At 33.7% G+C, this 17,338-nt stretch overlaps 1 protein-coding gene across 2 annotated transcripts in view; it reads right to left on the minus strand.

The window, feature by feature from the left end:
• Positions 1-1,763: 1,763 nt before the first annotated feature.
• Positions 1,764-17,338, minus strand: part of GUCY1A2 (guanylate cyclase 1 soluble subunit alpha 2) — a 365,900-nt gene continuing 350,325 nt past the window's right edge. For both annotated transcript variants that reach the window (XM_055272969.2, XM_055272968.2), the window contains one exon: positions 1,764-15,445. In XM_055272969.2, coding sequence (XP_055128944.1) covers positions 15,238-15,445 — 208 coding nt within the window. In that variant the 3' untranslated portion in view covers positions 1,764-15,237. The remainder of the gene's footprint in view (positions 15,446-17,338) is intronic.

Below are 17,338 nucleotides of genomic sequence, written 5' to 3' on the forward strand. Positions count from 1 at the left end.
TCACATGGGACAGACTGGAAGCAAGCAGATCAGAAGCCTTTCAAGTTTTAAGGTGACTGTTTTGTCCAACAACAAAGACAACTGTGATCCTGTCCTGGATCATATTTCCAAATGATCCAATGAGTCAAATTTACTGCTTCATTACAAACATATACTAGCAGGGAGTGGGCTGTGAAAGCTATAAAGCTCCCAAGGAGGGCATGTTTCCTAATATCCACTTCAGATGCAGCCATGATATGGAACGAACAAGGAAGAACTTCCCAGCCAATGGGGAGGAGTGCTACAAATGGAGCTGGAGGCCATAGATAATGATTCCCCATAGGGACTTCAGCCAGGGCAGGGGCTTCTTAGTACCTGTCTATCATGCCATGAACCAGAGAATTACAATGTGTTTTCCCTTTCTTTGAAATTTTTTATTGAAATTATGCCTTTGTCTTTGTCTGCCTTTCACTCATCTATCTATATGACTATGCATACACACATATATTTATGTGGGAGTCTGGGTAGAGAGGGATAAAGCAGACATTTGTGTTTCGGTTTCTAAGTGACCAGGTGATGATGGAGATGACTGCATATCACCCGGCACATCTGGACTTGAGCCAGCTGTTGTAACTGAAAGATACTCTATACTGTCTTCCTTGCAGAGGGACCTGAGGCATTCTACTTGTTCAGGAAAGTGTACAAATCAGTATTTGGCATGCAGAAGGGCAGTTGTGTCAAAAACTGCCAGTCCTTTGCCAAAACCATTTCTAGTTTTCCTGAGCACAGTAGCACTTAACTGCAGTTTGCCTTGTAGTTCAGTTCCTGAAAGTTCAAACTGTTAACAAAAGGCGTCATCATGTATTAAGTAGCAACCACCTTGGCTATGCCACAACTTCTTAGTCTCTCTCTCTCTGCTTAAATTTTCTTACCTCTAAAATGAAGAAAGCAGGATTTTATAGGATTATTAAGATGTAATTGAGAAAATTGTTCATAAAAGCACTTTTACCATGATTATCGTTTCAGAACTATTCAATAAATGTTTCTTCTTTTTTACCTATTCAGTGTCAATTCTCTTATGGTCAGGGAGGTGATTCTCAGGAGTAGCATGGCTTCTGAGCAGCAGATAATACGAGGACAAGGGCAGAGGATGAGAACAGCCCTGTTTTGTGAACACAGGATGAGGACGCCCTTAGAAACTTCTAGAAATAGATGGAAATTTGTATGGTTGAGACTAAATGGTTATAGAGGAGAGGGCCACTAAATAATGAAGATAACGCGATTCTGCATACATAGACTGCTGGAGTATAGGAACATCAGAATAAAATGGTCCTCTTGTAGATATGTGCTGCATCTCATCTAGTTGATGGTTATGCTCTTGAAAGTTACTCAGCGGGCATTCAAATGACATTTAATTATGATAGTAATATGAACCCTTTTCTCTGTCCTTTCAAGAAAGCAACTGGCTAGTCAGAAGACAGCTGAGTTATGCCTTTTCTTTGTCATATATATCTGGGTTACATAGCACTACAGTAATTATAATGTGTGCTCTTTGGTTTTGCAAGAGGATTAAAGAGATATTTCATGTTAAAAAAAATTCAAAATTGGCCTTGTCAAATATTGTGTTAGCAGCTGCATCTGCAGCCATAAAGGTAATGCATTATGAACATCCCATTCACTCCTATATTTTTTCCCCCATTCTTTCATCTATTATTCATTCACATTCTTAGGCATTGTTATTCACCTTCACTGTATGCGAAAAAATGCTAAAAGAATGTTCAGACTCCTTTTTGGTATTATTTATTGATTTAAATATTTTATAAGTGACAGTTTGGACACTTTTAAGGTAAATAAATGCATGACTTAACTAGACAATTTTGTAATGAATTATGTAAATATAACACACAACTATCATTTCCACTTTGTTTTATAAGAATCCCACGTTTCCATCACTTATTTTTCATATACAAATTCACCTTGTTCTGCAGTCTGTAAATGCAAAGACATTTTACATCATGAAACATGCTATTTACATTGTGAATGATTTAGAATAATAACAAATAAGAATGAGTAAAAAGTGGTGTTACATGAAAAGCAAAGAAGATATTGTGGATATTTATAATCCTATATGAGTTATACTTTTACATGTATTCTTAAAATTCTAGTGAAATGAGGCATATTTTATCATTTCAATCAGAAAAAGTTTCTTTAAACCTGTACTACTAGATAAAGAAAAATATTTTAAAATATAATATGAAATACCAAATGAAACTTTTTTAAAATTAATGGTACAGGTTTAAGAGACGCATTCATTTTTTTAAAAAACAAAAAATAGTTGACATTTCAAAATATATGCAATTTAATCATGCCCTACATATATATTAGTATATATACCTGGTATTAGTTGATGATATTATAAGTTTTTGATAACTCAATTTTTAAAAGATATTATTCACAAAGTAAATCTAATAACAAAAGATGTACAATATAATTTACATTGCAAGCCAAACCAAAAATTTAGACCCATGAAATTGCCACAAACAAATTAGCCAAAATGTTAAAATAATTCAGGTTAAATGAAAACCACCCCATGCAGAGGATGCTAATGAAGGCCGAGCACATTATAACTGTGTGTTTTCATGAAGTGATTTTGGAAACCTATTTATTATTATATAGTGCCTGAAGACTTGATGGAAATGCATTGGCTGTTTATGCATTGAAATGAGTATTAATAGGATTATTACTATTAGGATATTACTATTAGGATGATATTTAAAGTACTGTTTGGGAAATGAGACCCTTTGGTTTTGTAAAATGGCTACTCACATTTGAAGAGTCAGAATTCAGGTAGGTTGATTTTGAAATGAAGAATGATATGTATTATTTCTGGAATGCACTTAATCAGTATTTTAAAAGCATAATGAGACAGTTTTGCCACTTGATTACCAAAGTTATAATGTAGCTACAGGCAGCTGTTATAAAACTTCTGACTTTTTCGAAGGCAAAATTCTCAGGAGGACTTTTTTTTTTTTTTTTAATAAAGAAAAGGCTTTCCATCCAACTTGAAGAAAAATCAGAAAGTACTGTTCTCCATGGACCATTATTCTATTTGAACCTAACCTGAATTCCCTCATAGTCAAAACCTGCCATGATGATATGAATTGATTTCCGCGTAGTCAGAGTAATTTTTGCTCCAAATTCTTAAAGGAGACAATGAATTAGTAGCTTGTAAATTTTGCAGATCTGGGCCTTCGATAACTTACTAGAAGGCAATAAAATAGAGGGAAAAATGGGACTGGGGATTACAACTGTTCAAATTTCATCTTAATTTCTTCTGTTTTTCTCAACCATATTTCTTCTATTTTTACAATCATTATTAAAATATTTCCCTAAAGAAATAAAAATGGTAAAGGTATTAAAAGTCATATTTCTTTATCTGAACAAGTATTAAGATTGTCTATCAAGACAAAGGGTTTCTTAACAGTGAAAATCACAGGAAGAAAGTAATCAGTATTTTCATAGGTACCAATTTATATGGTAGCTGCCTGTTTTTTCACAATTTCAAAATAAGTCAGTATAGGATAAACAAAAGTTAACAGAGAAATTCGCCCCTTTTGAAGTTTTAATTTTTTTCAAATATTTTATACCCCTTTGACTACCTCATGTGTTAGAATTTAAGACCCCTGAGGTACATAACAAAAAAGTCTACGTAAGAAATGAGAACCAAAATTCAAGGGTATTTAACTCATTGAAGCATATCTTTCCACAGAGGAACAAATCATGTTTTTTTCTATATAATTTTCTATTAACACAAACTTATGTCATGAAGATAATTTATTAAGTGGTTTCAATATAATCTTAATACATAAAAATAAAAAACCAGAAAGAATACAATTTTAAGTTTGGGAGATTATAGATTCTTTAAATCTCATTCAAGATTTGTTCAAATTATTATAAAGTCAATGAGAAATACCTACAATGGAAGAATACCCTTATTCTTAAAGAAGATATTTGACTTATTTTCCCTTAGGAATCAAATACTCTGCTAGAAATGATTTAATTTTCCCTGAAAAATAATAGCTTTGGATTGAGATTTGTAAATGTTTGATCTCTTGATCCAAGCTGTATTTTTTTTTGTATTTAATAAAATGGCAATTTGTAAATTCTGGTGAATACTCAAAATTGTAGCTAAAAACAGCTATCTGAATATAGGTTTAAAACCTCAAAGACACAGAGCTAAGAAATATGGAATACATTGTATATTGCTTTTTCAATAGAGTAGACATAAAATTCATGACAGATGTTTCCAAACCCTCAGTAAGAACTCAAAACATCATACTATGCCAAGCTGAATTACAGAGGGGTATCTAAGAAAGAAGACAGTGCATCAGTTATCTCTAGATAAAGAGCCAGTAAAATCAAGTTGCATTTGATGTATACACCTTATTGGGAGTAGTTTTCAGAAAGCAATTTACCTACAAACAGAAAAAGCATTTTTTTTTTTTTTTTTCTATTTCAGTCTTTAGCAGTGTGGTACTCACATAAAAAAAATGGCTACTTGAAAGTAAGAGGTTTTTCTAACTTAAGACATTTGTAAGGGGGTAAAAATAGGAGAGTGTCCAAACAGATTGACCCTGATACTTCTTGAAAAAGTGTTTAAATTCAATGAAAATGAACACACATAGATTTTTATAGACCCACATTTCTCTTGACTGACAGTCTCTGGAAGTCAAGGTCCCAGTTCTGTCGGTCACTTCTATCCTCAACTGATCTGTATCTACGTACTCATCTTCTTTCCCCTTTCCTCACAAATCCACAAAGCGTTCAATCATGCGAAAGTGAAAAAAGGAGGCCCCAGCCCAAATAGTAAAGTACTATTGTCATTTATCTTATAAGAGCTAGAAAAGAAATAAAGTAAAGAGGGAGGGAAGGAAAGGAAGGAAGATAGGAAGATAATTCAATGGAAAAAAGAGGAGCTAAGCATGCTGACAAGTTTTAAAGCCTAATTTACTGCACATAAAACCTATATATACAAACCATTCATTTCACATTCATCAAGAATTGTATTCAGGAACACCAAACTCACTTGATTCAAGCTATAGCCACACTTGATATTTGGACTCTTGCATGGTTTCTCATTAGCACAAAGACTATACTAATGTTTAATTAGATAATGCAGCAAATGTTGATTGAAGACATACCAAATTTTCCCAGCAGATAATAAATTCTGCACTGGGGAGACATCTATATGTGACAAGTTCTTTTTGTCCCTTTAAATATTCACTCTAATTAGCATATTTATTAAATTTCTTGTTTGTTTTATCAAAGTTTTGACATGCTGAATTTCATGGCATTCTGTCATTTTTATGACATTCTGTTAAATATAAATACTGTGTTTAAAAATCTATTATTTATCCTTACCATCTATTTTCAGCTTGCTTCTAGGTTAACAGGATTAGACAACAGATCTAATTTTGATGTAAGCGAAGTCTGATTTTTGTGTCTCTTTCCATCTTCTCTACTGGTATCCATTCCTTTCTCTAAGTTGCATTCAAGCTGAATTCAATTAAATATTTCATACATGTTCATAAAATGGGACTCCTCCTATAGCCAGGTAATCATTTGCATTTTAGTAGGATAATTTTTTTTTAGACAGAATAAAAGTGTTTTTAAGGATCAAATGAAAAAGCATGAGCACCTATTATTTCAGGTCATTGAGTTATATAACAAGTAAATGAATTTTATGAGTGCCTGGTGACACACTTGAAACAAATTTTAAAAGAGGAATAGTAATTTGGGCTGCCATCCATTAATAATAATTTTTACACAAGAACAAAAATTAAAGAATTTTTCTAAAAATCCCCCTGAATTACTTTAGATAATTATACAGTCCTCTAGTTTATCTAGACCTTCTTGGCTAGAGTTTGATCTACCATCAGAAATAATTTCTTCTTTTTCAGAATACTTTGTAGTCAAAGAATACAAAAGCAATTTATCTGAGAGTCCAAGCCAAGGTTAAGTTTTGGTTTCAGTGTGGTAATTTTTACCAAAAAAAATCAGAAGGAGGGTTTCACATTATTGATAAATCAACTAGGTGTTTTCATATTTTGCTTCATTTTATGGAAATTTTAACTTAAAAGGCCATAAAAGGAGACAGCCTTTCAAGTGGTTAGATACATAAATATTGATCCAGATTGCCCAAACCTCAGAAGAAAGTAATATTCATTTGCTAGCTTTTAAAGAGTGATATTGACCATGAAGAAATACTTCTTGGGAGGTAATAAAAGTAGAATTGCTGTAGGAATTGAGGCTTCATTGGGTATGGAAATACATAGTTTCTTACTAGTCAGAGGTGATGTAACAATATTCATATTGGTTGTTCAAATGATTTGAACATAAATTGGTTTTGACTTAGATTTTATTCCGAGAAGTTTACAGTGCATTGTTCTATATTCTAATGTGAACAAGTTGAAAATACAGTATTATTTGACTGTTATCCTTAATGTTTATGTTATTTAAAAAAGTGTAATATTTTAAGTAAAATAATATTGCCAAATTTGCAAACCCTGGCTCCATGCCACAATTTGTAAGTCTGTCATATTTATGACATTTTTTTCTGTAACAAATGGAAAATATAAAGTAAAAATCTCTTAAATGTAATTCACAATTAAGTGTTATCATCAGAGGATAAAACTCTAAGGAACCTAGAAACAAAATTAATTGAATTTCTCATTGCTGAAGAAGTTGACACATTCAGAAAACTTTCAAAAGTCTCTGACATTCTAAGTTTTGGATATGAGTGAGTTGACTCTTTCAGGACAATAAATCTTTGTCTTAAATTCTTTTTCTAACTGATAATTTTGATTAAAAATTGCTCAGGTTTGTTCCCTCCTTTTAAAGTTTCTGTTCTAAACAAACTCTGCATGAATTAACCAGTTACATGTAAGTGAAAAATCTTTGATGATTAAGGTACTACTTAACCACTTTTAAGTTAGAAGACTAGAGTCTTCATATCTCACAGAATACCATTAAATGCTACGGGGTGATTCTCTCTCCAGCTCACATACTCTGGCACACTCTCTAAGAGATAGATGGACATTTTTCTGCTCTAAAATTCCACACTTGTTTTGCTAGCAGCCAAACCCAATTTGAGAAGAGTGTGAAAAAGAATATGGTGTAGAGTACAGCCGCCAAAAGTTTAAAAATTTCAGGATACAAAATAAATATTTCCTATTATTTGTGATTAAATTTTTCAACTAAGGGAATATGTAATTTCTTTAATGTCAGAAGAACAACAATTTTTTTAAAAGACGCATAAGAGAAAAGTATATTCTTCTCACTGAATGCTAGCTCAGCCAGCCATGTTATAAAAGGAAAAAATATAGTTTGTTTTAATATCACTTGCATAGTGTTAGTTTTTCTATGCTAATTTTAGCAGGGTTTTCTGTGGCATATGGCAGAGCTGGTATTTGGCCTTCTTTGTTCCTTCAGCCCAGATGTTCTGACACTTTCATTTACCTTCATCATTGTAACCAAGACTAGTTCTATCTGCCACCTTCAGAAAGCATCTATTTGTAGCTCTGTAAGCTTCTATCCCAGCTTCACTGAGATGTGCAGCTGCCGAGAGGTTGGCACTACCTCCTAGGAAAACTAAAAATGGCTTGTGAAGGGCTTCTCTTTTTTTGTCTTTCTCTTTTCTTTTTAAAAATGAGTGACCAGTAGTCAAATAAATCATTTGGCTTCCATTAAACCAGAGGTGTTTGTTACTGAAATTGCCTCTCCTTTAAGAGTCTCTACATCTTCCTGAATAAAAAATTAACTCTCTTTGCTTCATCTCTTCTAAAGCTCCTGCCCACCTCACTCACTCCATTTGTCCCTTTGTCCTGAGTCTGCTGTGTAAATGCCAGGCAGCAAAATGCAAAGAAGTGTCTTCAGAAAGTGAGGTGGTGTGAAGAAACAATTTTGCACATTGCTGATTTTATTCCAGTTAGTACTTTCCTCTTAGATATAGGTTTAATGACATTTAATAGACCACAGTAAAAATATATTAAGTAGAATTCCTTCTTTATCTGCAAATAGCGAAAAGTCCACAGAGGAAGACTGAATATAAAGTGATTTCTTCATTTTAAAAATATGTATCAAAAGAATCAAAAAGAAACTATTACTCAGACATGCCATTTTGTTTTTCTTTTCTGCTTTTAAATAATAAGCAACAGTACTTAAGTCTAATATAAAGAATGATCTGATCAGCAACTAGATGAATTAGCTGGAAGGATAAATTCAGTGTAATTTAATAGATTCAAATTAAATATTTTCCATTATTTATTTAACCCCAAACCATTCTTACTAAGGATTTAAGGATCCAGTGATATACAAGAGGATAATTGTCAAAGCCTCAGTAAATCAACAATCCTGTTTGATTTTGATAGGGAAATTTTCCAAACTGTGGGCAGGAGGATGCTAAAATTAAGTTTTGCTATGAGTAATAGAAAGGTAAAGACAAAATACTACCAAACACACCGACCATTCAAATGTGTTCATATTCATGTTTATAGGATTGTTTACCTCGCAGGGCAATAATAGGAGCTGTCATCTTATTTAGACGCTTAGGAATGAATCCTAAGCTTATATGCTAAATAATAATCTGATGTTTAGATATTGTTCAGTATAAACATAAATTTACCAGTTGATTTTAGCTGTAATCCTTATACATTATTCTAAATGATGGAGAAGTAAATTTAACTACTAAAGAACTGATTATCATTGACTATGCCACATTCTATTAAAATTGTATTTTAAGTAGACTAAAAACATGATTTTTTCATTTCAAAATCTGAAAGCTTTAGTGTTTTTTCAATATTACTGAATAATCATTTTCAGACATTTATTGTGCTACAGGTGACTTTCAGTCAATCATATTCTGAAGTCAAAATACTATCATACTTACCAAAAACTTGTGTAGCTATCATTGAAAACAGTAATAATGAGCTCTTTTATCTTTACTCTTTAATCTTCCAAGACCATATCAAACCAACATTTGAATTAGTTAATCTGCCGCAAGACCCATCTATATTTTTGCAAAGCCTACTTTCTCAATCACCTCTTCCAACCTATGCTCTACTTCCACTCATTTATCCATCCTTAACTTCTTCTTTACTATTATATACTACAAAGATCCAAAACTCGGGCAACATTATAAATAATACATAAATCTCTTTGACAGGAATAGAAATCGTGTTTTTATAGCCATTTTAAAAATTATGCACCAGAAATAATCTGATGTATATTAATCACTTTACAGCATGTTTGCAAATGAATAACTTCTGAGATAGATTAAACATGTCATTTGCCCAAATATTTTTAATCTGAGTCATTACTTGCTGCTCATTTTGCTACAGAATAATGAATATCTTTAAAAAGTCCACACCAGCTATATTATTGCTTGTATAAAACATGTTTCTGTTTTCACAAAGGCTCTATGAAATGCAAAGAAGTGCAAGCTTCATATGGCATCATCACCATGGCTTAAATTATTGCTTGAAAGGTTGTTATAAGGTATTGCTTGGAAATCACTTTTCAGATAATGTACAATTCAATATGAAAAGTACATAGTGAGACTAAGTATTAAGTTGATGTCTTTTCATAACATAAAAATCAAAGCATTCAGAAGTAAGGCTGTCACTTTGATATTTGCTTCTGTGTCCCAAAGGTCATAGTTTTTACCTCGGTGGTGAGGATTAGCAAATGTTGTAATATACTGCACAGCTGTGGCAGTAACTAAGAAAATGGTACTGTATCTAGTATGCCTAATAGCCCTATAGTGAGCAATATTCATCCCTCATGCTTATCAGTGTTGACGTCTGTCTCTAAGTTTGAAGATTTATGCTCAGAAAGAAGACCACAAATTGGAAATCAAAGCTAAAATTAAAATTTGTGAAAGAAATAATGGTATGAGGCCTAGAGTATTTAACTTTTCAAAATAACTACAAATGAAATAATATTACTATCCCAGTCAACTTATATTTATTCCTAGTAATTGGGATTATTTGAATACTTTTCAATGATTCCCAAGTCTGGCTGTGTATTAGCATTACTTAGAGTGATTTTCTAAACACAGATTCCTAGGCCCTACCTGAGACCTACTGAATCCTAATCTCTGAAGGTAAAGACTAGTCTTCTGTATTCCTAAAATTCCCTACGGAATTCTTATGAAGCCAGCCAGATACTTCCAAGCAGATCAGTTGAACCACTGAACTAGGTCATTTCTTAATAAGGATGGGATGGCAATGAGGTACTTAACTGAAACCGTGATCTGGTTATAACATATTAGAAATAAAGACGCAAACTTTACTTCTCTGCATTCCCAAGTCCTTCCAAAGAAACTTATTTCTTTCAATCATGAAACATCTACATTCAATAAACACACATACAAACTAAAAATATTAATCACTTTATAAAACTATTTTAGAATATGGGATTAGCTGTGATACTTTCTGTGTTATAAATGTATCAATGACCTTTTTTAATTAAAGGAGAGAAGGAACAAAGGAAGGAAGAAAACAAGGGATAGAAGAACAGTAATACGCAGGTTTCAATTGTTTGGATCAAGTGTGAGGAAGGAATTTTGCACACTATCTCAATATAGCCTGACAAGATTGTTAATCTGTACGTAATATCAGTGTCTGCTCTTCATTCACCACCACGAGGATCTTGAAATTGAGTCCATAGCTGGGGTCAACTTACCCATTTAACAATAAATTTTGTTCAATCACATGAACACAATTTATGTGTATGTTAAACCAGCTGGTTGTGGTTTAGGAACATTCATATCAAGAGCTGCCCATAAATCGTTTAGAAATATGTTAAACTTTAATAATTCAGTCTCATGCATCATGATTTTTGGGCTATATCTATTATTAAGCTATGCTTATAGAAGCCTCTAAAATGACATAATTTTTGTAGTTGAAGGTCTATAATCTAATAGTAGAAACAACTAAGCTACGATATAGGGCTTGGTTCTTGAATTTGAGTTTCTAGATATTGTCAGCCGAAAGACACCTGGTGCTACCCAAAGCCTATTCAGAGTCATTTACAATTAATTTCAAAGGAACATTCAGTGAAGTTGCATGAAGTGCTTGGAGTCAGACTGTGTTTTGAAGAAGAGCAGAGGGTGAAGCTGCAGATATAATCAATGCCCCGGCACATCCAGTTCATTACTACACTTCAGAAGTACATTGTTGCTCAGGCCTGACTGTGTGTGGTCCTTCCTATCTGCCTGAATGAGGCACCAGCAACCCTTTCTGTAGCCATTCTGGGTTCAGAAGCGAAGAGAGAATGCTGTTTGCTGTGGCCAGGCTTGAGGGGGTGAGATGGTTTCTAGTGACAGAATGGAGTAAGAAAGGGTCCAGAATGGGCTGAGTCATTTTCAAAATGACAAGACAGAAACCTGTGTGTAAAAGTTTTACTTTTTGCCTTAACCACCCACAACACCTGCCCTCAGAAAGTCAGGGACCCAAGGAGCCTTCAACAAATATATTTAATGATGGTCATAATCTTGAGCTCCTACTTGATGCCTTACGACTTTAGATATACACCAGTTTCATTCAGCAGCAATATGATTCTGTACAACACACAGAGCCTGGTGGGGTTTTCAGAATTCTCCATGGCTTTGCCTTTTGTTATCTATCAATTTAATTTTGCTTTATTGCTGGAACTCTTTGGAGGCATTTGCAAAGTTAAAAGTCTTGCTCCCCTTGTGAATGAGATTTTGTTTAAGTTGTTATTGTCCTCTTTTGCTTTGTTTTTCCTGGAGAGACATACACAGTCACACTAAACTACTGTGTCCTGACACTGCTGTTACTGGACAAGAGGAAGGAGTGCAAGACTGTGAGAAATAACATTTGAAGTGCTGAACCTATGGACCCACTCTCAAGTCTCAGGCATCAGTGTCTGTCTCAGAGTCCCAGATCAAAGCTCACTTGATTCCACATAATCAGATATTAAAAGGAAAATCTGAAATTACTTAAAATATGGAGCAAGAGATTAATATAAAGGCAGTTGGGTCCCATGTTACCTGGAAGCTATGTCTTCTTCCCCTTCTTCCCCTTCTCTACATTATGTAGACAAGAGATCCAACTACTATGTTTCTGAGGCATATTATTATTTTTTATTATGGCCAATGTTACCTAATGATTAAGGTCCACAAAGAAGATACAGGGTAGTACATTCTAAGTACATATTGGGGGATTCTGATTTTGTTAGATAACTGATTTATTTGCAAATGATCATATTCTCTCCATCGAAATAATCCTGATACTAATGTGATGCTTTGGTGCTAATGGCTAGTTATAAGGTGACTTCTTCCAAATAGCAGCTTAAAAGAATATTAAAATGCAAGAGCTATAGGTGCCAAATTATATTTTAAAGTATCCCTTGCAGAGTGGGTTAAAACCATTTCCCCAATTTAATATCATTTGGTTTCTAAGGGGACATCACATAAATTTCTTTTATCTGCCTTACTAAAATGCATGCTGTTGGTAATAGTTTGTAAGTAAGTGAGAATACTGTATAGATAAAAGTCATATGAAATAACAAATGCCACCACATTGTTACAATCAATCACAATTCCTAAGAGAAGAGATGTAGATGGCATTATGTAGGACAAATAAAAATATAATTCTTTCTCCATCTTCTAACTTCTGTGATTGAAGTTTGAATGAACAGACATTTTATATAGTACCTCATAAACATATATAGCAACATTGTAACTACAATAATCAACTATAATAGATTAGCAAAATAACAAATTGGACCATTATCTCAGACTACAGCTTTGAAAATACACTTAGATTATAATGTATGAAAAATGTAGTTGACATCCTGTCAGTGATACATAAGAAATCTCTGGCACATTCTTCATCGTGACATTTATGGCAATGTAAATGGATACTTATTCTCTAAGTAAAATCATAAACTAATACAGAATTTGTGATTCTTCTGACAAATTGAGATATATAAATACAATACTTCTCTCCAGGCCTATCACTAGTAATGAGGTGGATTTCCAATGATGCTTTTCAAATATGCTTCCCGTAGATATTAAGTATGGAGATAATAAATGTGTTTAGTTGCTTAGACAAATCTTTACAAAAAGTGAGAGAAATAGATTGAATATTCCTGGAAGTCCCTTTCAGCCTTATGGTTACAAAACACATTGTTCATCACCAACATTTTATTGATTTAATATACCATAATAAGTTCTAAGTTACTGAAGACAATAGGCATAAATGACATCAGTGAGCTTGTCCTCTCCCCATGCTCCAGTGCTACAAGGAGCCCATAAACATTGCTAAGGCATTTTCTAATATAAGCATGAGGATTGAGGTGCTCCCAGCCTGCTCTGCTCATACTGGCTGTAAACCTCCCCATTGTCCAGAGACATAGGCCCACAGAAGAGGGGGTCAGGCAAAGGTTTAGAGCTCAAGGTCTATTTCCTGTCTTCTCCACATAACGAGTGTTGCACTCATGTCCTTGTAAACCCCCAGGGCAAGAAAATGACTCAAATTATAAAAGGGATCATGATTATAACATATTTGCATATCTACAAATGCCTTCTAGCCACACACATAGAAAATTTAAAAACATTAAATGAGCCTCATAAACTACTTTGGAAATTAGTAAATATATTCCTTAACTGAGTTATGTCATAACCAAACCATAATGCAGCCAAAATCCCTGAACAGAAAAGAATATTGCATTCAGTAGACATAAGCTATCAATGAGTAAGAAAATGACCGCTCCAAGGCTTCAAGGAAACAAATGCTTCCAGCTTATTAACCTCAATAGAAACTTAGATTTTATATCTGATCCCAAACAGGAAAACTCTGGACACCTGATGCTCCTAATTTTAGTGTGAGCCAGTAATATTTTCATGCAGTATTGATTCATGAGAACAGGTCTTCATTTGAGCAGGACATGCGATGGAATCCTATCTGTAACTATAATGATTACTAGTTCTGAAGATTATACCTACTTCAGTATTCATGAAGGTGATTCACTGAATTTAAAAGCCATTATCAATCAAATTGCAGAACATTTTTTAAAACCTCAAAGCCATAAAATACAGAGGTTTCCTTGCTTTGTGTTGTACAAGAAGAAACAACATTCTTGGCAAAATGTCCTGACGCTTCTTTGTCACTAATGCCAGTATCCAAGAATTTGCTCTCAAGAATAGCAGTCGGCTCTTAGGAGGCATCAACTGGGGAAGAGAAACGGGGTAACTAACATGTCATTTAGTTGAATGCTGTTTATTAGAATGCAGTTTAGTGTTGCAAAAGCTACCTATATTTATAAGTGCTAAGTTGAAAAGGATCCAGTGTAGCAAAGCATTTCATTTTAACTGATATTTGTTAGAAGGTGGCAAAAAGACCTTTCTTTAATCTTAGTTACAGATATATCTGGTGTTAGGAAATTCCATTTCCTCTGGATTCCATGCTACATTAATTAAATCTAAAAGATATATTTACTAAGCAGACATATAATGCTTTCTCGGTATCTGAAATCCTTGGTTATATGTATTCTCAGTCCAAGCACTGATTTCTCTAAATAAGGGAAACTATATTAGATTAATAGGTTAGCATTATATATAATATACTAACAATACAGAAGCAGATTCTGAAAATCTAATAATGTTGTGTGAAATGTAGTTATCTAGAAGACATATGTATAAAAATAGGTAATATCCCTAAAATATTTTGCCGAGTTACAATTCTTCCGGTTGGGAAGTTTACCACACTGCCATGATACATGTATGAAATGTCTGTTCAGAAAAAGAAACTTAGAAAATATTCCTCACCCACCAACTCACTAAATGTAGGAATATATAATCAAAACTGGCTCTCAAAAGTGGTACAAATATATAGGGAAAGATACTTGTATGTGTGATAAACAAGAAAACATGGAATCTATTTATTGGTTAGTTCTGAAAGGGGACCCACACTTGTAATTAAAATATATGTGTATATATATGACCAAAAACACTCATATGAATGGACACATCTTATTTCCCTCAACCTCTGGCTTTTTATTGACAGCGGTCACCTCCATCTTTTAGTAGGATTATTGCCTGATATAATATAGAAATTTTGCTGCTTGTTCTCAACAAAGCAATGAAAGAGACACAATCTCTTTCCACCCCCCTGTGGTGACCCATGTTCTGGGCTTGTGCTTTTTGGAGGAGTCTTTGATCTGTAGCAGGTCTCAGAGGCTTGTCTCCCGGAGAAACATGGTGCCGATGTTGTAGGAAACCTTTTTTATTCTCGACGAAGAAAGAGAAGGCTTTGGTGGCTTTGGACCAGTCCTTACCTCCAGGAAATAGCAGATCCCAGGAATTTCCTTTGGAAAGTTGTCTGGAAGCTCTTCACGAGACCGCGGAATGAATGTGAAACTTTCTTCTCGTTTTAATAATCTAAGAAGAAAATACAGAGCACATGAATCAAGTAGGCCAGGGAAATGTAAATACATGGACAGAAATTTTAAAGGCTCAGGAAGCCTATCTCTGACTGTTCATGGTAACACTTCTATTTCTTTGTAGAAATCTATGTGGCCTTCATCAGATTCCAAATGCTAGGAAATGTTATAACTCAGAAAAGATCCCTTCATGTGATAATAATAAAAAAAACCCCAAAGCTGAGTATGGTACTACCTGAAAATATTTGTTCAAGATTAATTTCTTTCTAAACAGCATTCCTTGAAAATATTTGTTCAAATGTTATTGTTTTCCCTAAACAAATGTCCAAGGAAACTGCATAATACAGGTTTTATTTCAAGCATGCAGGATTTACCTTGTCTGTTTTTAAAACCTGCCCAAATTCTAGTGCACTCCTTTTATGTTTGTTAAACTGTGAGCTTTAAATGTGTGTCCTGTATGTAAAAAACTTTAATCAAGTATTTAACTTTGTAGAACAACACTTCATGACTCCAATGTCTCTGATATCTGCTTGCTGATTTCTGGCCAAGCATGCTATCCAAACTCGATAGCATTATGGTTGAACAGGTTGATTCTTCTCTTCCAGTCACACATAAAGACTCTTTTTCAAAACAATAACATTGGAATAAATTTATTCTTTAAACTCGTCCAGTTTCATGAAAGGTTCAGTTTGATACTTGTATCTAAAAGTGTGGCCCAACAATTCAATTTAATTCAACAGCTCTTTATAGACTATTTCTTAATGCCCAAGAAAAGCCTCCTAGACACTTCTGTGAATATAAGAAGTGGAACACATCTAAAAAGCTCACAGTTTTGTCAACAGATAGAGAAACAGAATAAAAGAATTAAAAACCCCAATAAACGAACAAAACACAGAGTAATATAAAAGTATAGAACGGAATAGGCTAGATGCCATCAGAAAAGTAGACATGAAAATTGCAGAACTCTAGAAGAAAAAAAGTATTTGCAGTGGGAGGACCACAAAGCTTTCATGGACTAGATGTTATGTAAAGGCACATACAGTTTCAACAAGTGGATAAGGAAAACAATGTAACCAAAGGGTTAGAAGCAAGAATATTGTAAAGTTTCTAACCATATGATAGCATTACCCAGTGAGGTAAGAATGAGGGTTAACGCTGGGGCGGTAGGTTAGGAAAAAATTTTAAAGCCCTAAACTAAGAGTTTAGACTTTATTTGGAAAGCACCTTGGATCCAAACTCATTATCTTTTTCTTAAAAACAACCCATCCTCCTAAGACAGATACATGTTAGCAGCAGCTCCAAGTAGGAGACAGGTCAGGGCAAAAGAAACAATGAGCACAAGAAGAATAAAGGATGTGTGAACATATAAGAACACTGCACCATCAATTATGAGCATCTCTAAGGAGAAGAAGAGAATATTCCTCCTCGAATGCTATAAATGGATAGAAAATATTACCTAAAACAATAGTTGGTAGTACTAATAAGTTATAATATGAGCAGTCTATATTTAATTTTAAAAACCAGAGCTATAGTATTTTGATTGCTAAAGGATATAATGGCAGTTTAAAAAAACCCACAAAATGATTATATTCATTTGGTATATAAAAAACAAGTCTCCTTCTAACATTTCAAAATTCTTTCAAAAGCTAAAAGTATAAACTATGCATCCAACAAAGGTCTAATATCAAACATCTATAAGAAACAAACAAATTTACAAGAAAAAAAACACAACCCCATTAAAAAGTGAGCAGAGGACATGAACAGGCATTTCTGAAAAGAAGACATACATGAAGCCAACACGCATATGAAAAAAAGCTCAACGTCACTGATCATTAGAGAAATGCAAATCAAAACCACAATAAGATACCATTTAACACCAGTCAGAATGGCT

Source organism: Symphalangus syndactylus, chromosome 3, assembly GCF_028878055.3.
Source record: "Symphalangus syndactylus isolate Jambi chromosome 3, NHGRI_mSymSyn1-v2.1_pri, whole genome shotgun sequence".
Taxonomy (NCBI): Eukaryota; Metazoa; Chordata; class Mammalia; order Primates; family Hylobatidae; genus Symphalangus; species Symphalangus syndactylus.